Below are 23,455 nucleotides of genomic sequence, written 5' to 3'. Positions count from 1 at the left end.
AGAGGTGAGGGAAGAGAGGGAAAATGGATGGATGGGAAGAGAGAGATAAGGTGAGAATCACAAGGGAAAGAGGCTAATTTGAGCACTGTTGCCAGGGCAGCTTTTGGTTCTGCAGTCAGGTCCCGAGAGCCATACAACACCTATTAGACCGTGTAATCTTGAAAGCTTTTCATATGCCCAACACACGCAGGCACACACATACACATGCACATGTCTGCACGGTCACACGCATGCACAAACACGCACAAGCACATACATGTGTGTGTGTAATATGCAAACAATCACACACAGGTATACATGTACACCCACAAGCACATGGGCGCACATACACAAGCATACATACAGGCATGCATTTTTCTTCCTCTGTGTTGCAATCTCGCTCTCTTAGGCCCTTCTAGTTCCCAACACTGGGCCTCCTGCTGACGGTCTGGTCTTGATCCATTAACTGTGCTCTCTGGAAAATGCTTGTGTTGAATCCTCATGAGAATCAGACAAAATGCCCTTGCTACCTATAATCTACATCCTCTTCAGATTTTCTATTGTTTAAGCATCTCCTATTCAGATATGGGGTGGGCAGAACTCGAGGAGCTTCACTCTGCCAAGTTCCACGAAGTTACATAAAAAACTCTGCAGGATTCCTCGGAGTTCTGCCAATGGAATAAGTGCAAATGTTACCATTCAGTGCGCAAGAGCACACAGTCATTTGAGCTGAGTTGATTTTGCTGCAGCTCAAGTAGAAAATCTACTTGAATGGCAGCAAATTTACTTGGAAGCAGCCGTCTCAACGCCACCGCTCGTGACTTCCCACATTCGAAAATTGTCCTAGGGGGGTTATTACAACTTTGGAGGAGGTGTTAATCCGTCCCAAAAGTGACGGTAAAGTGACGGATATACCACCAGCCGTATTACGAGTCCATTATATCCTATGGAACTCGTAATACGGCTGGTGGTATATCCGTCACATTTGGGACGGATTAACACCTCCTCCAAAGTTGTAATAACTCCCTAGATCTCCTCACCCTCGTATTTCTGGTGCCCTGTGGCAACATATTACGCCACGCAGCGACTGGAGGAAGCTTGGCTGAAACTTCGTGTTACAAGAGTAATACGGAGTCGCCAAATTCCACCAATTCCGTGGGCGAAATGAAACATTCCACCAATCCCTAATTCAAATCTCATGAGCGTGGTCTGGATTATACTTAACTTTATACATAAATTCGTTTGCACACATGTATAAATGCATATATATATAACCAGTAAAAATCATAGTCGAGTTCCGATTCCATTCACCAGAGGAGTACCGCCTGATTGTAAGGCACTCTAGAGACAAATAGTTGAAAACACCAGCCTCAAATGTATCACTGCTTCAAGTTTCAGGCCATGAATGCTAAACATATGTATAAACAAAAAAACGTATTGACTCTAACCTGAGAGTTCAGCCACCTACCCTTGGACATAAGGATTCCAGAGGCGAATAACAAGGTCCAAACCTCCAGTCACCAGCAGGTTGCATTCCTTGCAAAAATCGAAGGTTTTAACACCTCTTGGCACTTTGAAGATGGACTCGTCGGAGCTGATCCTCTTTGGGGGGGTGCTGCCCGCCTGCATAGAACGCTTGCTCTTCATGCTGCTGGTGTCTAACAGTTCCTTCAGGCGCTTTTGGACGTTTATGGATCCATTGACACAGCCTACAGCAAAGCAGGAAAATATCGTACTTTTCATTCTTTCCTCATTCAAGTTATCACTGCTTTCTAACAATTTTTTATGTGCATTTTTCTTATGCAAAATAATCCTGCAAACCCTATCAGTTCTAATGCGGATGACGACAGAATACCAGTCTCACAAGTCAGGCATAGAGCTACTCATCTAAATGCAGGGTGTCCGGGCACTTTACATCACACTTACACATTTACATAAAATACACATCTTTCATCTGCGTGTCACATAATCTGCTGTGCAGGAGACCTGCTGACTCACTCTGCTATTTTTATTCAAAACTGGGACTAGAAAATACACAACTCTCTCTAGCAAATGCATTAACATCCACAGTTATGCACCACTGTCTTACCTTTTTTTAACCCCATCGATATTTTAAAATGCAGACTTTGGAACCAGTTATGCAGACCAGAATTACTTCCATTCGTCTCCTTGTTGCTAATTTCTTTGTGACAGGGCTTAAACAAACAAATGTATAAATTGAGGCCCAGATTTTGCATCGTGATGTGTCACTGTTTTGGGCACATCCTGACGCAAAAACGAATTTGTTAAATATTGTAATGTTCTCAAAAATATTCACGATAGACCTGATAAACATATGTGTGAGGTCTTAAGGTCTGATGTAACTTTTTGTGGTGTCACTTGCTGCGATGCCATGTGTGATGTCACGCACTGTGATGTCACATGCCATGATGTCACTTGCATACTGCCTAACTTGATTAGTCCTCCCACTTCCGTTTTTTTGGACTTGTGCATTGGCTATTTCTCATCTCTACACAATCACCTAGTCAACAAATATATTGTAGATACCCTAATATAGGCCTTATTACGTGTTTTCTGAAGTTAAGGAGGGGGCTGCAATTATATCCACCCATCCAAATTACCTGAGTTGAAGTCCCTCAAATGGGAAATAACCTCTTTGCCCCAAAAATACCAAGCCAAAAACCACCCGTTTTTCCTCTATATTCACTACCTTCTTTAAGTAAGTGTAATATGTGGCCAGGAGAGCAAGGCCACAGAAGTTCGCTGTGTGGTGGCTGTGGACAGAAGGAAGTGGGCGAGCACAGCAGACTGTTGGTGGCTGGAAGGAGTGCTATGTGCTCTCCCTGTGCTGTTGAAGGAGGCACTGCAAAGGTCGACTGAACCACTGCTCCCTGCATCCACCCCAAAAGACCCAGTGGTTTTCCCTGGTATTCCCACACCCAGTAATTCCAGACCAGGCTGCTTAGAATTGGCCCGGGCAGTACCTCCCGAGGGACACTCCTCCAGATAACTCTTAATGAGAGTCTATGTGGTACTGTAATGTCCTCCTCAGAGGGGTAAAATAGAGAACAAAGGGATGTAAGAAAGGCAATAGTTTAGGAGATGGATGTCTTGTGCAGATACACTTTCAGACGGTGTGGCCTCAGTGTATTAGTGGAAGGCACGTCCCTGGTCGGCAGGCAGAAGTCTTGGCAACTCCATATAAAGGCAGAGGTCAATTATAGGATGAAACCTCCGGTGCCCGCTAAAGACTGAAAAGGAAAAAGTGTTTAGAGGAGTCTATTTAGATGACCTGAGGGTGGTGGTGGTTGTAGAGGAACGAGTGCCAGTGCCTTCCATGCTCATGCACATCTTTAGGTGGAGAGCAGATCTTGCTATCAACTGTGTCAATGGCTGAAAAGTCAAATGGGTCAAGGGTAAAAGAGGCATGTGTTTTTCAGTCAATAATTCACATGACGTCATCAACAGGTTAGCAACTGGTGGTGGTGACTGTAAGCTGAAACCTAATTGGGTATGCTAATACTACATGTGATCATTCTAAGCGTGGACCCTAGTGAGCTACATAGCACTACAAAATGGATGAGTATAAACACTCAATTCCAATTTATGAAACTTTCCCTTGTTTGTATTTTACTTTTCCTAACTGCAGGGACACCCCCATTACATGTGAGTCTCTCATTGTGCAGACACCACGTACTATTCCTGTTGAGAATAAATATCTTCTTCTAATCTCACCTGCAGTCAAAAGCATTTTGTTGCGAGCCAGTCAGCAACATCTTTGCTCTTTTAGTCTCCCAGCCTCATCCTCGCTAAGGTCAGTTCCCGTTCTAAAGTTAATCATATCTGCCCTCAGCAAAATGCAAATGCGCTCGAAGGTCTGTTTCTCGCAGTTAAGTTGTTTTCTGCAGCAACAACGATAACTGTTACTGATTTAATTCCCGACGTTTAGGCAATCCATTTCAGATCTCCCGTACCTGTGTGCCTTACCGTATTTGATATAATTGGTGGCGCTTTCTTGTATTAATATATTGTAATTATTAAAGTTATGATAACAAAAGCATCTAAACAATCAAATCAATAAGCAGTATGAGTCTCTGCACTATAAAGATGAATGGGAAATCCAAACATATAAACATCACAGTGCAAATTGAATCGGTGAAAAAAACATCCATACAGTAAGGTAGACAAGAAAGGGAGGCAAAGGAGAGGACAGGAACTGCAGTTTTAATTTCTGGATTAAATTGTCTTCTACGGAAATCACTGTTAATTATATTTAGTTAATTTGATGAAACATAATGTTTCAATACCATACCTACCCCTAATCCTAACCCCTCGCTTTAATCGAGCGCAATTGAGGCTTCCTTGCCTCCCCAGACCCAATCCCAAGCCACCACCAAGGTTCGAAAGCCCCCACCTCCGCCACACCTCCTGTAAACAAGCTCGGCACACAGAAAAACTTAGCTGCTCTGGACTTCACTGAAGATAAAGCAAGGGAATAGGCCTAGGCGTAATATAATTACCAGTAAGTAATAAAAACATTACCTCCACGTTTTTGGGGAAGTGAGAGGAACATGACGGTCAGCTAACGAGCTGCCGTGAACTCCCGTCGGACGGATGTGACGCCGAAATCGCGCGACTGGATTGTGAGCAGACCGCCCCTCGGTCTCTGCTCGGGAAGCGGCAGAAGTTTTTCCCTGTCGGACTCACATTTGTTTGTCCCCCCGGCCCCCCTGGGCGACGGCTTGAAGGATAGGGAGGCGAGGGTGAGGATTTCCTCATCTCGCCTTCGCGCATCGGATTGAGAGCCTGGGCGCTTGAGACTCGGGAAAGCTGCGACGGGCAAAGGGTGTGCGACGTGGGAGATCTTATACCTCCTGCTGCTCTCTCCGTGGGAGCCTCCCGGAGACCCCGGGGTTCCACACCAGAACCAACTTAAGTGGGAAGGGGGTAAGAAAGGAGTGCGAGGGTGTTGGAACCCCGCAGTGCATGTCATTAATCAAGCGTCGCCCCAGGGGTGCCCGGGCAGAAGTCAACAATGTGATTGTGGCCAGGAAAAGTAAGCCCGGTACCCGTGGTGCAAGTGCTAATCTTCGGACTCATGTGTCTAGAACTACAATAACAGGCATAGCGGACCTAGATCCTAAAATCTATGGTGAAGGGCCATCCCACACAACACTACTAGTGGATCATCCCTTATCCCACCAGGAGGAGAGTCAAATTGAGATCCAGGGGAGGAGTGATTCGTTGATCACAAGGTACTTTCAGACCACAATTCCTCCACCACAGGATATGGCAAACGTTAAACCGGCTTTAGGCAAGTTAGGGGTTTCTAAGCTAGTTGAAGGCGGTTCAGCTGTCGGCCCAGCACAAGAACTGTTAGATATGGAACCAGCTATACTGAGAGAGGGCCCTTTTAAGACACTACCCTTGCCGGAAGTTGATGGTAATTTCTCCAGTGGATCAATACCACATGACTTGGATGTACAGGCTCTGTTAATTTCTCTTACTAAAGAAATTAGAGGGAAATTCGAAATTTGAGAAACTAATCAAACTAGGATTCGGGAAGCCTGTGAGGTTTTGGAAAGTAAAATCAACCTGTTATCAGACCGGCTGGGGAAACTAGAGGCTGTGGTGGAGGCCCACGAGGAACGAGTGTTAGCTCAATCTAAGGACATTTCACAATTGAAACGGGGAGAAAAGATGTTGCAAGATAGACTGGAAATGTTGGAAAATAACATGAGGAGAAACAATATAAGGCTCTTGGGAGTTCCAGAGGGCTTGGAAGGGGAAAATATTAAGAACTATGTGATCTCCCTGATTAGGGAGGTCCTCCCCAGTATGGTAGGGATCAATCTGGAGGATGACATTCAGAGAGTCCACCGTGATCCTTTCAAGAAAAATCCAGGAAGGAAAAACCCCAGGAGGATTTTGATAAATTTCAACACATACTCTATTAAGGAAAGAATCCGAAGTCCTCAAGGTTGGGGCTTTTCCTAAGGGGAAATGGTCTCTTAGGATAAGATCTGATGTGTCTAAGGCAACGTTAGATAGGCAGTGGGAGCTGGGAAATTTTATGCGGGAGCTCCGTGAACTAGGGGCGACAGTCCAACTAAGGTTCCCGGCAGCTCTCCGTATAATGTGGAAGAATAAAATGTACAATATGAGAGACCCTGGGGAGGTCAGTATATTTATAGATCAGATTAAGGCGTCTCAATAAGACCTAGTGGAAAGCCCCCGTCCGGCGTGGGGTTCGAAGATAGGATAACAGGATGGTTATCCCAGTAGAAACAGGGAGGGTTCCTCTGGGGGGGGAATGGGGTTCTGGGGGCATGTTGGTGGTGGGTGTAGAGGTGGGTGGCACGGGGAGTCGGGGTTTGTTCTGGGTTTGGTGGGTTGAAAGGGATAAAATAAGAAAGTCCTCATATGTTGCTAATATATGTTGGTGTTCTTCCTTTTTTTTTTTTTTTTTTTCTTTTTTCCTTCTCGTTATGAACGATCATGCAGGGTATTGAAAAGTTGAGATTTCTCTCATGGAACGTGAATGGGTTAAGGGTGTCTGGTAGGAGGAGGAAGATCTTTGAGTATTTGCGTTTGGTTGAGGAGGAGATTATTATATTGCAGGAAACCCATCTTCACCAAACTGAATGGAAGACCTGGCTTAAACAGCTGAATTGGGTTGCGTTTAGCGTATGCTCTTCTCAAACTAGTACAATAAAAGGTGTGGCAGGTTTGATTAAGAAATCCATGAGGTTCAGGGTAGGAATAGTACATGCTGACCCTAGAGGGAGGTGGGTAGTGGTAGAGCTGTGTGTAGGCGGTCATTGGATTACAGTGCCGGGTTACTACGGGCCGAATATTGACGACCCATCGCCATTTCAAGACTTATTTAATATTTTACTCTCAGCTAGGTATCCAGTGGTGTTGGGTGGGGATTTTAATATATTGCTAGACCCTGCACAGGACAAGTCAACCCCCCGGGGTACGGTTAATTCACCTAAAACAAGGGCATTGGTGAAGCAAGCGATGCAGGATTTAGGCTTGGTAGATGCCTGGCACTGGAGAAGGGGAGAAGGAGATAGATATACATTTCACAATAAAAAATATGGGCATAGATCTAGAATAGATTTTTTTTTAATTCATAAAAGTTTATGCCCGGAGGTAAGAAGGGTAGCCCACAATACAGCACACATGTCAGACCATTCTGCAGTAATACTACATTTAGATATTAGGGTTAGTAACAGGACAATTAGGAGCACAATCAATTGTGCTCTATTTTTAGATGACGCATCAGTAGAAGTGTTAAAAAAAGATACTAGAGAATTCTTTCAGGTGAATCAAGGAACAGCAAGTTTGTGGTGTGTTTGGGATGCGTTTAAGGCTTTTATAAGAGGGAGGCTAGTTAACCTTGCAGCTTATAAGCACCGTGAAGAGAGGGAAAAGTTGGGAAACATGGAGTCGTCATTGAAAACCTGTCAGGTTGCAAGGTATAATGCGCAGTTAGAAGGGAAAACGGACTTAGTAATGGAGCTGTCTTGTCAAGAGGAAAAGGTCCGGTCCAGTCTAGACGCTTTTTTGGAAAACCGCTGTAGGTTAAAATGGGAAAGTAGTCAGTATGCTCATTTTGATTATGGAGAAGGTTGCAGTAAACTGTTAGTGTGGAAGGTTAAGTCGGACCTTTCCAAAAGGCACATTTTATCAGTCAAATCAGAGCCTACGAATCAGGTCTGTACGGAGCAAGAGGAGATTGAGGGGGCATTCGTATCTTTCTTTCAGGAGATATATTCAGAAAGTTCGGTTAACTTGGAAGAGCCGGTAAGAGAATTTTTAGATAATGTAGATCTCCCAGTTTTAGAGGAGTCGAAGATGCTCCTATTGAATGATAAGCTAAATGAGTTGGCGGAAGGTTTAAAGGCACTAAAAAAGGGTAAGGCAGCGGGGCCAGATAGTCTCCCTAATGAATTATATAGGGCTTTGGGGGAGGAACTTACCCCATTTTTATTAGAGCTATTCAACTCTATGTTGATAGAAGGGGCCCAAATTCCCAATTCCTGGAGAGAGGCGACAATTTGCTTATTGTTAAAGCCGGGTAAGGATTCCACGTCTTGTTCCTCCTATAGGCCCATCTCTTTGCTGAACGCAGACTATAAACTTTATTCAGGACTTTTAGCCAAGAGGTTGGGGAGAGTCGTTGGCAATCTAATCCATCCGGACCAAAAGGGTTTCATGAAGGGGAGGCAGCTTCACGAGATAACTCACAAGTTATTTGCTGCAGTTGATTTGGCTGCCCACGAGAAGGTGCCACTGGCGATCTTGTCTTTTGATGCGGCCAAGGCCTTTGACCGTGTTAATTGGTTGTTTCTAAAGGCAGTTCTGGAAAAAGCGGGCTTGGGAATCCCTTTTATTAGGGCGATAGGGGAACTGTATAGATGTCCCCTAGCGAGAATTTTGGTCAATGGCCATTTAACACAAGAATTTAGGATCAGGCGAGGTACGAGACAGGGATGCCCCCTATCTCCTTTGCTTTTTAATTTATACATTGAACCCTTGGCAACTCTACTTCGGTCTTCTAAAGAGATTACCCCATTTCGAACTGGGGGATGGGAAAAAAAACTAGCCTTATATGCAGATGATTTGATGATATATACGAGTGATGTTAGCTCTACTCTACCTAGGGTCATTGCTTTGATGGAACAATTTGGTAGACTTTCTGGGTACAGCATAAACGCAGAAAAAACAGAAAAACATTACCTCCACGTCCCTCCCTCACTTGAATTCAGCCCCAATGAGACATAGCAAGTACACAAAAGAGACATTGGTCAACTGAGTTGAATGCATAAAGACAAACACATTTATTTCGTAATACCATAACTCCACCTCTATTACATAATAGAAAAGAGAATATTTATGACCAAACACATCTGAAATATTTCAACAGTCCGCCGCCCTATAGTGCTTCACAAAAGTCAAAGGAGCAGTTATTGAAGCCCCTTGCAGTTCTGACACTCAGGTCGACATACTCTAGATAGATCTGCCCTGAATCCCAGAAGGAGGCACTTTAGCCATCACCTCCTCGACAATAGCAACCAATGACCTTATCTACCTTCTTAAGGTCACAGTCGCTGGTCTCTCCACCTTCTTACCAGGCCCAAAACTGATCAATAAAGACTCAGATTTTCTAACCCCCCCCCTCAAAATAAAGAACTAGAGCTCGTCTTAAATCTAAGCAATGTACCTTGGTCTCCTCGTCAGAAGTAGAAGGAAAAAATTTGGTAATATGATTTCCTGTTGTTTATGGAATGTAAAATTAATTTTATGTAAAAAGAAGGGACCCGAAAGCAGTACCACCCTAGCTGGAAACACCCTACAAAAAGCATGTTTACATGACAATGCTCCTATTTCCCTCAATTCTGTGGCTGATGTAATCACTACGAGAAAACAGGTCTTAAATGTTAAAGTCCTCAAATCAATCTGATCTAATGGTTTAAAAGGGTGAATTGCCAAAGCAGCAAAAACCACAGATAAATTCCCCTTGCAGTTCTGCCTTGGAGGAAAATATGCTACCGGTTGATCTGCCCCAAAACTGTAGATAAATCCCATGTAGAAAAAAAGGATGAGAAGAAATGGGAAACAGGTTTGTTAACCCCTTAAAAAATCTAGGAATTAGACCATCCTCATCAGCTAAATTCTTCCAGGAACTCCGAAAATCTCTTATTGCTGCTCATTGCACTCTAACAGTTCCCACCATCAAACCAAACTTTGCTCCTTCCTGCAAAAATGTCATCACCAGAATCAAACTGGTTGAAGTAGGATGCAACTGTCTAACTTCACACCAACTAAAAAAGGATGCCTAATGCCTACTGTATGAATTTAGTGTTGATGATCTTCTAGAAGCCTGAACTGTAACTGCAGAACCTCAGGCAATCCCTGTTCCCTCAACCTCCAGGCCGTCAACCTGAGCTTGAGGAGTGATCCCCAGGACAGGACCAGGAGCTCGAGAAGAAAGCGGCACTAAGGGAAACCTTCATTTCTGCGACACCCTCTTGGACAGTAATAGAGGAAACTAATTTGTCCAAGGCCAATGTGGAGCTATCATCACAACCTTCACTCTCTCCCTTCTCACTCTCACCAGAGGACCCAGAATAAGGGAAATGGAGAGAGAAAGCATATAATGGCCCTTGAGGCCATGGAAGTGTCAAACTGTCCACTGCCAAAGCTGAATTGATCTTCCCCCTCAAATAGCACCTCAGAAGCTTGGCATTTTCTGGATCGGCAAACAAATCTATCACCAGTCTCCACCAATATTGAACAAGGAGATTGAACATCCTTGGATGAAGACAGAAGTCCAGAGAAGACATAAGTTCCCTGCTGAGTCCATCTTTGGACTGCCGCATAATGTTGACTGCCAACACCTGAGCCCAGTCGAAAATCTGTTTGGCGATATCGTTTAAAGAACAGGATCTGGTTCCCCCCGCTTATTGACATATGTCTTTGTGACCATGTTGTCTGTCAGTTCCGAATTACATGACTGAATGCTAGCAGGGGCAACTGCACAGCTTTGAGCTCTCTCCAGTTGGAGGAATGTTAACCCTCCGGTTCTGTTCAGAAATTGTGCACCTCCTCAACCCCTAATCAAGTGCCTCATCCGGACAAACTGCCTTCTGTAGTGATGATCAGTGTGACAGGAGCATGCAACGGTACCCCTTTCATCAGAATGTCCTGATTCAGCCACCACTTGATATCCTGATCTATCTGTTGAGTCCTTTTCATTCTGAATACCAGATGTATGTGCTGACCAGCCATCTAGCATCCACCTCATGAACTGGTGTAAATGGAACCTTGTCCACGGAACAAGGAAAATGGTTGAAGTCACTTTGGACCCGCAGTTAGTCAGCAATTTTTGGTTGCTTGTGCTCCAGAAACTGCTGAACAAGGGCATCCAACTTGAGCTCGGGGAGCAAAACTATGCCAGCTAAGTTTGGAGACAAACTCCTTTAAACATTAAAGGTGTCATTATGACCCCGGCGGTCGGCGTTAATGTGGCGGTAAGTACCGCCAACAGGCTGGCGGTACTTACCTCCTGAAGCCAACCCGCCAATGTACCACTCTGACTGTCGCAGCGGTAACAGCTGCCGGGCTTGAGATATCAATCTCCTGCCCGGCAGCCGCCATTGTTCCGCCTGCGGGATTATGACCCCGCCTACTGCCATGGTTTTTGTGGCGTTCGTAACGCTACAAAACCCATGGCGGTAGGCCATATCAGTGACAAGGAGTTAATTCCCTGTCACTGATAGGGGTCTCCCCCCTTCCTTTCCAGTAACTCCCTCACACCCCCTCCACCGCTCCAGACCCCCTTCCCTCCCCCCAACATTCATGCCCCCTTCACACGCACACACACGCATACACACACACCCATTGCCACATGCTTACACGCACACATACCTCTCCCCTGTCAGGGATCCGACTTACCTGGATCCAAGGGGTTCTCCGGCAGGGAACGGGACAAGGCGCTGCTACCGTCAGCAGCGTCTGCCAGCAGAACACCGCCAGGCCGTATTATTGGTCATAATACGGCTGGCGGCGGTCTACTGGCGTGGCACTGCTGGTGGCAGCAGTGCCACTTTACCGCCATCCGCCGGCATGGCCACAGCCGGATTTCCGCCATTCTTGTGGCAGAAATCCAGCTGTGGTCATAATATGGCGGATGGCTGGTAGCGGCGGCCATGGTCTTTTGGCTGCCATTGCCGCGGTGGTAGGCGTTTTTTACCGCCAAGTTTAAAATGAGGGCCTATGTCTTATGTAGGAGTTGAGAAAGAATTCTCCCATTTGATAAGGAATCCATGCTCTTGGAGCACCTTCAACATCCTTCGTACGTGGGATAAAAGGAACCACCAGCCAATTGTAACCAATCGTCTAAATAGAGATGTACAAAAATGAATTTATCATGAAGCCTTACTACCAGTGGAGCCAACAGCTTTGCGAAAACCCTTGGTGAAAAATTTTATTTGAAGGGAAGAACGTAGTACTAGAAATGAATGTTTCCGATGGCAAAACAAAGGACCCTTTTATGAACAGGCCTCATAGGCACAAGCAGATAGGCATCTTGGAAATGGACCGAAGCCAAAAAATCTCCTGACTAAATCATGTGTATGATGGCCTGAAGAGTCACCATGATAAAATTAATTGACTTGATCCAGGAGTTCAGGAGATCTCATACTGGACGATAAGCACTTGGTGCCTTCTGTACCAGAAAAAGAATGGAGTAAGCTCCCATCCCCCACTCCGGTAATGGGACCCAAGAAATTGCATTATTTTTGAAAAAAGAGTCCATTCCTTGCAACAACACCGGCCTCTTTGCCCCCTGCTTTGGGAGATGATTGTAAATGATCACCATATCTGGTGGTAAATCCACTAAATCTATGGCATACCCTTTTGTAACAATGCCCCGAACTCAGCGTCTTTCAAAGCCTGCTGGAAGTACTGAATCCTTCCTCCCACAGGAAGCAACTTGAGGAAGGAAGACTAGTCAGGAACATTTGTTATTGGGCCCTTTAGGCTTGTTGAAATCCTTCTTCGGTGAAGAAGATTGTGGCTGAAATCTCCTCCTCCTAAAAGACAAAGATGATGCATCATGTCTAGGAGAAGATCTAACCAATTTCTCTCAAAAGTTCCACAAATTTGACTTCCCCCTATAGGGTAGAGCATGCTTACGGTCTTTGAATGCCTTCAATAGCATAGAATTCAACTGTTCAACAAATAACTTCTGCCTCTCAAAGGGAAGTTTCAAAAGTGTGGCTTTTTCAGCGGGGTCACTCTTCCAATTTCCCATCCAGAGATTACACATAGCTGTGATGACAGCACCCAAAGACATCGCTGTAGCTCTACTCACAGCCTATGAAATATCAGTCATTAACCTGGTCTGTTGCTCCATTAAGGCCAAAAGATCAGAATACTCCACATCTTGATGAATTCACACTGCCAACTTATCAAAGTCCTGCACCATAGATTAGGCTTAATAGATAGCATACACACCAGCTTTTAATGTTAAAATATCTGCTGAAAAAGCCTTCTTGAGACGTAGTGATCAGACGGGGAACAACCTTCACTTTAACGCCATGAAGCAACATATCATCCCCCTCTCGCGAACATAACTTCTGCAGAATCCGTGGGACTGAGAATTTATCGAGCCCCTTCCATTCATCCATAACCATGTCCTTAAGATTCCCATAGAATGGCCTTACCAGTGTGGAAGGCTTCACATACAGTGGAAAGAGAGATTCATCACCGCCCTCAAAGTGAAACAGATCAAATCCCAAATTATCCCTTACATAAGAGAGAAAGTCCCACATTTCGCCTCTTCTAACATATATAACAGGTTCTCCAATCAAAGAGATCAGAGGAACCAATCAATCATAAGCTACTCACATTAGGTACTCAAAAGTGACATAAATGCTTCTTTTCCAGGGTCACCTACCTTTCCGGGACACATACATACAAGCTCCACTCTATCACTAACCAGTTGCTTCCAAAAAAGACTCTGGCCCAGATGCGCATCCTCAGCCGCTTAGGGCCACCTGACACAGTCTGAGCATGCACGCTCACGTCTGTATTCCTGTTTCAGCCTAGTAACCTGCGCATGTTCGCTCAACTGCAAGCACCAGAAAGGAGCTCTACACCTCCCCATACTCCTACTGCCACACAGAGCAGTCTCAATGGTCTCCATTGTCCTGCTGAGGAAAACAGGTGAGCTGGATCATGTCTGCAGAGTGTGACGGAGGGGAGGAAGGGCTTTTGAAGATAGGAGGTGGAATGTAATTGGGTCTGTGGAGGCAAGGAAGCCTCATTGGTGCTGAATTGAAGGGAGGGAGGGACTTTGAGGTAATGTACATGCTAAATATGCAACATGCTCTTTGCACTGTCTTTCTAGATGTACCCCCTCCTTTTAGGTAAGTGGTGGGGAGTGGAGATCGGCAGTGATTGTGGGAGATTTAACATGTAACTAAAGGGCTGGTAATGCCAGGAGACTGAGAATTATATGCCTGCATAAGGTGAGCAGGGACAGACATCATACATGTTCTGCTGCAGGAGAGAAAGTTTGGAAAAGAGACGATGGTAGAGGCTGCTGTGATCGACGTGAGAAAGGAAGAGTTTGACCAACAAACCATTTTCTTATTTCAAATGCCATCAGGCCTATAACTCCTAGATTTAAATCAGTCCCAAGAGAGAACTTGACAACTCCCTGTTGGCTACAGGAAGCAAATCAGGCTGCTGCAAGTAAGAGTCAAAGACGAATCAAATTTGTATACATAGGGATGCAAAGGTTTCTCGATTCCTCCTGATCTTGTGCTGAGATCTGATTGGCTGCTAACATTTCAACAAGGAAGTTTTGGCAGCCATCATGGGACACGGCTTCAGCCTAATATATATAATATATATATATAATATATATATATATATATATATATATATAATCCTAATATATTATCTTCTGTATATAAATATCCCCTTTCTATATAAGAAGGTATCTATATATTTGTTACTTTAGCCCTACTGTACAAGAGAAAAAGAATTAGGGCCAGATGTATGAAAGCATTTTGCATTCGCAAACGGTGCGAGTGCCCGTTTGCGAATGCAAAATGCCATTTCAGAATGTATGAAATACATTCTGAACGCAATTTTAAGGAATCGCTAAAATAGCGATTCCTTAAAATTGTGACCCTGTTTAGAGAGTCGCAAATTGCAACTCTCTAAATTAGAAATTGCAAATAAGGATTCCTTATTTGCGAATTCCTTAGCACATGTATGAAGCAATTCCTAAATGCGATTTTGGCATTTAGGAATCGCTAATTACCACCAAGGTGAACTTGGTGGTAACCATGTGCAAAATGTAAAAATGCATTTAAAATGCATTTTTAAAATGTACATGTAAAGCACACATGCCCTTTTGGCACGTCTGCACCTTACATGTCCCCAAACATTTTTTTGTGGTGTAGCAGAGGGGGCCTTAGGCCCCCAGTACCCTGGGGTTTTGCATTTACAAAATTGTGATTTCTGGTTAAGAATATCGCAATTTTGAAAATGCAATAAATTTGCAGATATGGGCCAACAGGCCCATAGGTGCGAATGGGGACAGATTCTCTATTTGCGATTCGGTAATAGCATTTGCAATTTTTAAGAAATCGCTATTACCGAATCGCAAAAATCATACATACCTTTTTGCATTTCTGAAATAGCGATTTCTTAAAAATCACTATTTGAGAATTGCAAATCGGTTGTATGATACATCTGGCCCTTACTCTCTCCAATCCACTACTCTTACACTAAACCTCTCCCAATCTATCCTCTATCTCCACTATCTGACTCACCCCAAGCCTCATTCTACTATTATAATCTTCAAAATAACCATTTCCTCCTCTATCCCTTATGGCTCACCCCAAAACCTCAGTTTACTACTATGATCTCCCAAACAACCCTATCAAAATTTCCCTCATGTATCTCTCCTTGTCTCATCCCAAACCTCACCTTACTACTATGATCTCCCAATTAACACTTTCCTTCCTCCTTCCCTCCATTATTCTATTCAATCAAAATAACAGACTCACATGTCCACTGCTCAAATTAACTCATATTTCCCTATACTGAAACTAATACTATACGTATATTTCCCTATACTAATCCACCACTAACCATTTTGGGTTCTGGTGTAGCATGGTTCCCGCTGCAAAGTGCTTCAATGCCTCATCAGGGGTAGTAAACACTATATGAATACAATTACAATTAAAGTTTGTCTTTGGTAATTGGAGTTCGGTCTCCGGTAACAAAAAAACAGGTATTTAGGAAGAAATGGAGGCTGAAAGAGAAATCATATCAGAACAAATGTGAAATAATCACCACAAGACTATGGGGAATTCCAAGATGTTTTTAACTCTACTGAAGTTAATGGACTAAAACTACACTAACAATTTGATTGCCAAACAGACCTAGAACCCAGAGCTGTGTTACAATGTCACACAGTAATTGTGTTGACTGAGTTTGAATTACAATAACTGAAGAAATAGCTATATCAATAGTGAGAAAACTGATTTCTGTAGCATTCAAAATCATCTGATTTACTCCTCTGTTCTTTGAAAAGAAAGATTTGGAGACCTTAGAGCATGCAAAGACTATAGTAAAGGCCACTAGAATTATGTGGAAGAGGAGCACCAAAATATGTGGCAGGGTTGCTAAAATATGCGTCAAGAAAAGGCAAATTGGGCGGCGTAGTGCTGCACATGTTTTTTACCATGTTTTTTACAGCATTACTTCAATATTTTGTAATTTGTACACATGGTAATACTATCTGGGCAAGGATTTCACTTCATTAGTACCACTGTAACAACCAAATACACATTGAAGCAACTGAAAGGTAACCAATTAACCTTTGCAAAGGGTCCTCTAATGGGTGCAAACACATGTTGCCATGTTTTTGGTAACTTTTGATTTGTTTGAGCCAGAAACAAATTTTGTTTTGTGGAAGATGCAGAACATGTAACAGATGATGGATTATGTGGCAAAACCTTAATTATGCGAAAAAAAGCTGCAGGTACAGAATCGTATAATTCCAATGGTCCTGACAAAATGTAGTACAAAACAAGATAACAATAAAAAATCAGTGTCTATATCCATTGATTTAAGATCTCATTTACAAGGTCAAAAATGCAAATACATACTCTAGACTAGATTTTCACAGGACATATTCCTTGGCACCCATAAAAAAAGGGGATGAAAGGAAAACTCCCTTTCGGACTAAATTTAGCCTTTATCTGTGTCAAGTGATGCTGATTGTCTATGGAATGCTCAGCAACTTTTCAGCATTTCATGTAAGAAGTTTAGAGGGAATTCTTTGATGTTTTTGTAGTTATCTGTAAATATTACATTTTAATCTATTCAGATACTTATGAAGAACATGTGTAACAGGTTCTTTTTCGATTAAGAGAGCAGTCAATTTGTGAAAATGGAGAAATGTGAATTTAATCAGAACTCAATAGAATTTAAGGGATTTCATATTTCCCCAGAAGGAATAGCTATGGCTAAATGGAAGGACCAAGCAGTCCTATAGTATACTCAATCCAAGTCAGTGATATCATTTCAGAGCTTCTTAGACTCTTAGGTGGAAGAACCTCTGATAGAGTTCCTAAAATTGAATATTCCCTTTGAGTGGAATGATACAATTGAAGCATTTGTACATTCCAACAAAGTATTCACTAGTGCTCCAATTGTATGATTAGCAGACCCTTCAAAACCTATTTCATATAAAGACAGATACTTCAGAATTGGTGCAATATTGTTTGAAAGTCATCTAATTACAGGATAATTGCATAGAGTAGCTTATCATTCTCGGAAACTTAGTCCGGCATGTGAGAATTATGCAGTCATGGATAAGGCGTCATTGGCAATACAAGATACATTTAACGCTTGGAGGCAATGCCCTGCAGGAACCAAGTTTACCTGTACTGTATTCACTGAGCATAAAAATCTTCAATATCTTAAAGAACTAAAACGGAATCAGCCATTCAATTGTGTTCTTATTTTGTCTCCTCAGTATGATTATGTATTCATATATCAATCCACTAGAAAGATTAACAAAGCAGAAAGATTATCACAATATCCAGACTACGTTAAAAATTATTATTCAGAGATTTCTCTTATGCCATTGGAAAGCATGATAGGAATCACAATGGTGGCAGACTTTCCTCAAACTATTTGGAATAGTTGTTCTCGAGAGGAATTAAATCAATGGAAAGAGAAAAGGCCTGGCAGAACAGGATTAGATGGGTTGTCTTACAAAGATAACATCTTGTACATATCTACTTCTTCTACAGGTGCAACCTCTAAAGTATAGTCAGTTGTCACCTCTAGCAGGGCATTTGGTTTACAAAAAAGTAAAAAAGACAATTTTAGTGGCCTGGGTCTTCTAAACAGGTAGAACACTATGTTCAAATATGAAATTTGTTAAAGAACCAAATCAAACCATAGAAACCACAGGGTTTAGTATATCCATTGGCTACCCCACAATACCCTGACACACAATTACCATGGATATTATTGTAAACATTCCAAGGAATAAAAGCTATAATGCTATCTTGACTAGGTTCATTCACTAAATGTAATTGTTTATGGCAATTATAATAAAGCAGTAGTCATCAGGTATCATGGAATAATAAGGTGTATAATGTCAGGCAGAGGTTCACAATTTACTTCTTAGGTTTGGAAGACACTTAGTAAATAACTTGGGTTTAAGATGCGTTTGTCAATTGGATGGACAAACATAAAGCCTAAACCAAACAAACAATTACATTGTTTTCTATCCACCTTCCATTGTAGTTGGGTAGAGTTACTTTGGATTGCAGAATTTTCATACAACGAAAAAACATACTTCGATGCACACTTCAACTTTTTTATGTATGTTTGGATATCTTTCCAAATGTTACCTTTAAGTACTCACACCACACCAAAAACTATTTACCAACACCATCTGCCTGTATATCAGATCCTACACAAGGTTTAGAATTCATTAGTTATGGCAGAGGAAATATGTAGGACTTATGTGGATCAAAAGAGGACATCTGCTTATAAGTATAGGGTTGAGGACAGGATATGCTCCTCCACCAAGTATCTCATCTAAAGGGTTGTATACTATTACAATCTGATTTTTGGGACTCCATTTCACTAAAACAATCACAAATCTGCTTGCTATGAAATTCATCTTAAGAAGAAACTTAACAATTCACTCTGTCTTCCATGTACCATTGCAGAAACCCGGTCAAAAACATACCAGGTTCTCACAGGCTAGAGAATATAGTGTACATGATATTACAGACATACACATTTGCTTTGGAGAATTTCATTACTTAATAGATGGGCAGGCATATGGACCAGATGGGCATACACATGACCAAGAAGGATAATTTCAGCCCCAGCAACAAGTCAACATTTTGATGAGCAAAATCCAAGAAAGGCATGCATGCTGTATCTTCGAAAGGGGGGACAATATCAGCCCTCTTTTAATCTGGCAAACTCACTGTTTAGGTTGTTGTGCATGAAAGGTTTGTGAAACAAAAAGAGGAGTCAGGAAAACATGAAAGGATTGGGTCGGCTTAGGAAGAGTAATGATTGTATGTCATCTGCAAGCCAGGGGGCTGAAGCAATGATGTCCACTCAGACATGGCTAAAACGTCAGTGCCAGCAAAACTGTTTCTGAGCTCTGGATTGCACATGTCATATTCAACAGTTTATATTGTGCTGAGTGTCAGGTTTTCCTATTGCTTATTTTTTCGTAGTCTCAAAAGCACTGTTTAAGACATACAGTTGTTGAAAGGATCCACTTCCACACAGGCTGTTAAAATTTAGTATGAAAATATGCAGACCACTTTGCAAATACTATGGATTCAATAAATGGATATTAAAGGACAAGTGCCTGTGTGGACGTGGATCGGGCATAGGGCCGCATTATGAGTCTGGCGGTCTGCAGACCGCCAGACTCGTGGTGGCGGTCAGACCGCTGCACTCCTGGCGGTCTGACCACCACATTACAACCCTAGCGGTAGGACCGCCACCACTGCCAGGAACATGGTTCCCGATGGGGTGGCGTTGATCAGGGTCGTGGTCAGATCATGAGTCTCCTTTCTGCCTGCCTTTTCATGGCGGGGTCCCTGCCATGAAAAGACTGGTACAAAGGAGTGCTGGGGACCACAGGGAGGCCCCTGCACTGCCCATGACTACGTTGTGGGCAGTGCAGGCACCCTTCTGCCCAGCACCCTTGGAATGCACACTGTCTGCTACGGCAGACAGTGTGTATCGCGAAGGTGCTGGGAGCACCGTCCGTGCAATGGCATTGGGCTGACCAGCGGAAACCTTGTAATCGGCCCAGGAGGGATAACACCATCTCCACAGCAACAGGACCGCAAACCTTGTAATGGGGCCCATACACTAATGTCCTAGGATCAAATGTCCAAAACCCAGGTATCAATCTCAGTTATTGTTTGATCAGATATTAGTAATATTTTCTTTTTCATTTCAGATATTGATTCGTCTTTTGATTGGGCTCTGAACCAGACATGATTTTGGCTCTCCAACCAACGCTGTGCTAAATTAACTGCGTGTAGCTGTGATGGCAGCACTTTTGGAGATTTAGAGCACATCCTTCAGCAAACTGACAGATAGTAACATTTAGGTATTTTCTGACATAGACAATCAGAGAGAGAGAGAGGGATAGAGAGAGAGGAAGAGAGAGAGAGAGAGAGAGAGGAAGAGAGAGAACGAGAAAGAGAGAGGGAAACAAAATAAAAAGAGAAAAGGCGAGGTCGAGTGATTGATTCTCTCAAATGCCTAGTGATCTCTATCACTAGGTAATGGATCATTAGTTAGAGCTTCTTAATTGCTGAGAGTAGGTATGTGTTCTTTATGCATTGATTCGCTCTTCTATCTTTCTGCACATCCAATTTCATGATTGTCACCAACCATTGAAATCTTGTTCCCTTTGTCTATTTCTGGAGGCATTTCAAGTATGCATGAAAAGCTATGGACTTATGTTATTTTACTCACCTATGACCAATGCTGTGTAACCATCGTTTGAACTCGATATGATGGATTCAATGGAATTAACATACCGAACCTAGAACACATTTCAGAAAAGAATAGTGAGTAAATCTCAATATCTGCTGCCTTCCTTTACAAACATTTTCATTTTGAAGTGATTAAAAAGACCTGCTCTCTCACTTAAATTTCCACAACTCAGTTCCTGGTAGGTGTAAGTGCTTTTATGAGTGTGGATTTCTCTGCCATTTCAGTGCCAAATAATATAGCTGCATATTAAATATTCCAGTCTGTCCCCTACTTGTGAATCAGTTAGATAATCTCTGTAGATCAATGCCAACTCATCAACTATATGCAAACCTATTTAATATGCAGGAGTTTATGATCTTCAGGAATTGCCAATGCTGAATTTGGGGCTGAAGACACAATCAGCCTTGTTTCTGTTAAGAAAAGCAAATCCCAAACCTGTTACTCAACCTATGATACATATGAGTGGAATGAGCTGGCAGTAATCACACATTTAACAGTATGGCTCCTAGAGGATGTGATTTAAAACCAACATCCAATATTGAGGGCCTTATTTACCAACATTTCGGGTAGGGCAGCGCCACAAGCTTTTTAGCTGTGCTGCCCTATGCCAAATGGGAACGGAAGGAATGCAACATATCTACCAGATATGATGCTTTCCTCTCCTTTCAGCCAGCGCCAGGGCCCCTCTGTGCTGCAGGAATGTCACTTTTATGATGATCTGGCAGTGCACACTGCAGATCCATATCGACAAGGCCACGTAAAGCCACCCTGCGTGGCATTTCATGTCCTTGTAGATATGGAGTGAGACAATGCAGCGCAAGTTGCTGTGTTGCCTAACACTGTGATAGGGAGGGATGCCATGGGCATTACTTGGGTGTCCCCAAATAACACCCATGGCATTTGACAGTCCAAGCTTTACAAGATTTCATAAACCTGGGAACGCCGTAAAAGCCTACACCTCCCAAGGGGAGGCGTAAGAAGGAGAAATAACTTTATTTCTCCCCATTTTTTCCTCTTTCTATGTGAGACCGTTCCAGCACAAAAACTATCATCCCTATGCAGACACCATTGCACCATGGTCCAAGGGTGTTTGCGTTGGCGCATGGCAGCCCATTGCGAGCCAGCGCAGGGGGAAAAGACAGGAATATGCCATATCTTATAGATACCGCACTTTCGTGCCCTTTCCTTTTGCCGCAGAGCAAAGTCGCAAGATTCCTTGCGGCGCTTCCCTGCCCCAAATTCTCGTAAATGAGTTACATAGTTTAACAGCATGACCAGACTGATTTCTGCGGCTGCAATACAGTGTAATGTGCTAGGCATGAGAGAGGCAGCATCCAACCGTAATTCACATAACCTTTCCCGCCCATAAAATATCCTGCCTATGGCCAGTGAAGGATTTTGATAGAGAAGGTCAGATGCCGCAACTAGCCATGCAGACTTAGCATGGATTGATGGTGACGGGCTTATCTTTGTGTCTTTGGCAGGCCAACCTCACTGATTTTATGGTGACCCAGGCATCTGTGCATGATTCAATGCACTCGGAAATACGGAAGTGTGGACCCTTAGAACACTCTTAACAGTGGCGGCCGGTAATTTTAGGAGCGAAGGGGTGGACGGGGCATACAGGCGCACATGCACACTCATTCACACATGCTCGCACACACACATCCGTTCACAAAACTCATTGTCAAATATTCAAACATACAAGCACCCACCAAACATTCATTAAAAAAACACACACTTACCTTCAGCACTGCCTTGGAGGTCCCAGGAGGCTTGGGACTGCTGCCTTCCCTCAATGGCTAACCTAAGGTCAGCCAGTGAGGGAAGCAATCAGTCCCACTCGTCAAAGAGTGGGATTGGGTCAGTGAGACTGCTGGCCCCACCCCACTCTATGACTAAGTGTCACTGATTGAGATTTGGCCCTGGGGGCTTCAGGGCTTAAAACTGAAGCGCCCGGTTCGAAGCAATCAGTGACCTTCCCCCTGTTCATGAGGAGGGCCTCAAGACACCTTTGCTAGGCTGAAGAGGCTATGCCCACAGGGCTTTGACTTCTTCAGCCCAGCAAAATTCAGCTCCGGCAGCCAGGAGCCTACACAAATAGCGCATATCTTGCTCCTGGCTGCCTGATCTGAAAATTAAGAGTGTCTGTCAGGCTGACCTTCGCTCAGCCTGACAGACACTCTTGTTGAGGGGCAAAAGGTGGGGGTGGCCCCTCAGCCCCAAAGGACAGGCCGCGGGTGACACTAAAAGTCCTCTTAGCAAAACCATCAATAGATGGGAGCTGACTAGAGGACATTCTAAAAAAGCTGGCGAGATCATATCCCCAAAAGACAAAGGGGGTCATTCCGACCCCGGCGGGCGGCGGGTGCTGCCCGCCGGGCAGCACCCGCCAAAAGACCGTACCGCGGTCAAATGACCGCGGCGGTCATTTTGACTTTCCCGCTGGGCAGGCGGGCGACCGCCAAAAGGCCGCCCGCCCGCCCAGCGGGAAAGCCCCAGCAACGATGAAGCCGGCTCCGAATGGAGCCGGCGGAGTTGCTGGTGTGCGACGGGTGCAGTGGCACCCGTCGCAATTTTCAGTGTCTGCTTTGCAGACACTGAAAATATTAATGGGGCCCTGTTAGGGGGCCCCACGACACCCGTTCCCGCCAGCCTCTTCCTGGCGGTGTAAACCGCCAGGAAGAGGCTGGCGGGAAGGGGGTCGGAATCCCCATGGCGGCGCTGCTTGCAGCGCCGCCGTGGAGGATTCCCTGTGGCAGGGGAAAACCGTCAGGAAACTGCCGGTTTCCCTTTTCTGACCGCGGCTTTACCGCCGCGGTCAGAATTGCCCCTGAAGCACCGCCAGCCTGTTGGCGGTGCTTCCTCCGTCCCC

At 43.9% G+C, this 23,455-nt stretch overlaps 1 protein-coding gene across 2 annotated transcripts in view; it reads right to left on the bottom strand.

The window, feature by feature from the left end:
* LOC138301837 (cilia- and flagella-associated protein 337-like) overlaps positions 1 to 23,455 on the bottom strand; it is a 455,621-nt gene that overhangs the window by 278,314 nt on the left and 153,852 nt on the right. For both annotated transcript variants that reach the window (XM_069242337.1, XM_069242343.1), the window contains exons 8-9: positions 20,560 to 20,629; positions 1,448 to 1,688 (exon numbers count right to left, since the gene is read on the bottom strand). In XM_069242337.1, the coding sequence (XP_069098438.1) occupies positions 1,448 to 1,688; positions 20,560 to 20,629 (311 nt within the window). The remainder of the gene's footprint in view (positions 1 to 1,447; positions 1,689 to 20,559; positions 20,630 to 23,455) is intronic.

This window comes from Pleurodeles waltl, chromosome 1_2, assembly GCF_031143425.1.
Source record: "Pleurodeles waltl isolate 20211129_DDA chromosome 1_2, aPleWal1.hap1.20221129, whole genome shotgun sequence".
Classification (NCBI taxonomy): Eukaryota; Metazoa; Chordata; class Amphibia; order Caudata; family Salamandridae; genus Pleurodeles; species Pleurodeles waltl.
Note: the sequence above shows the minus strand (reverse complement) of the source record. Positions and strands in the feature narration are given on the sequence as shown.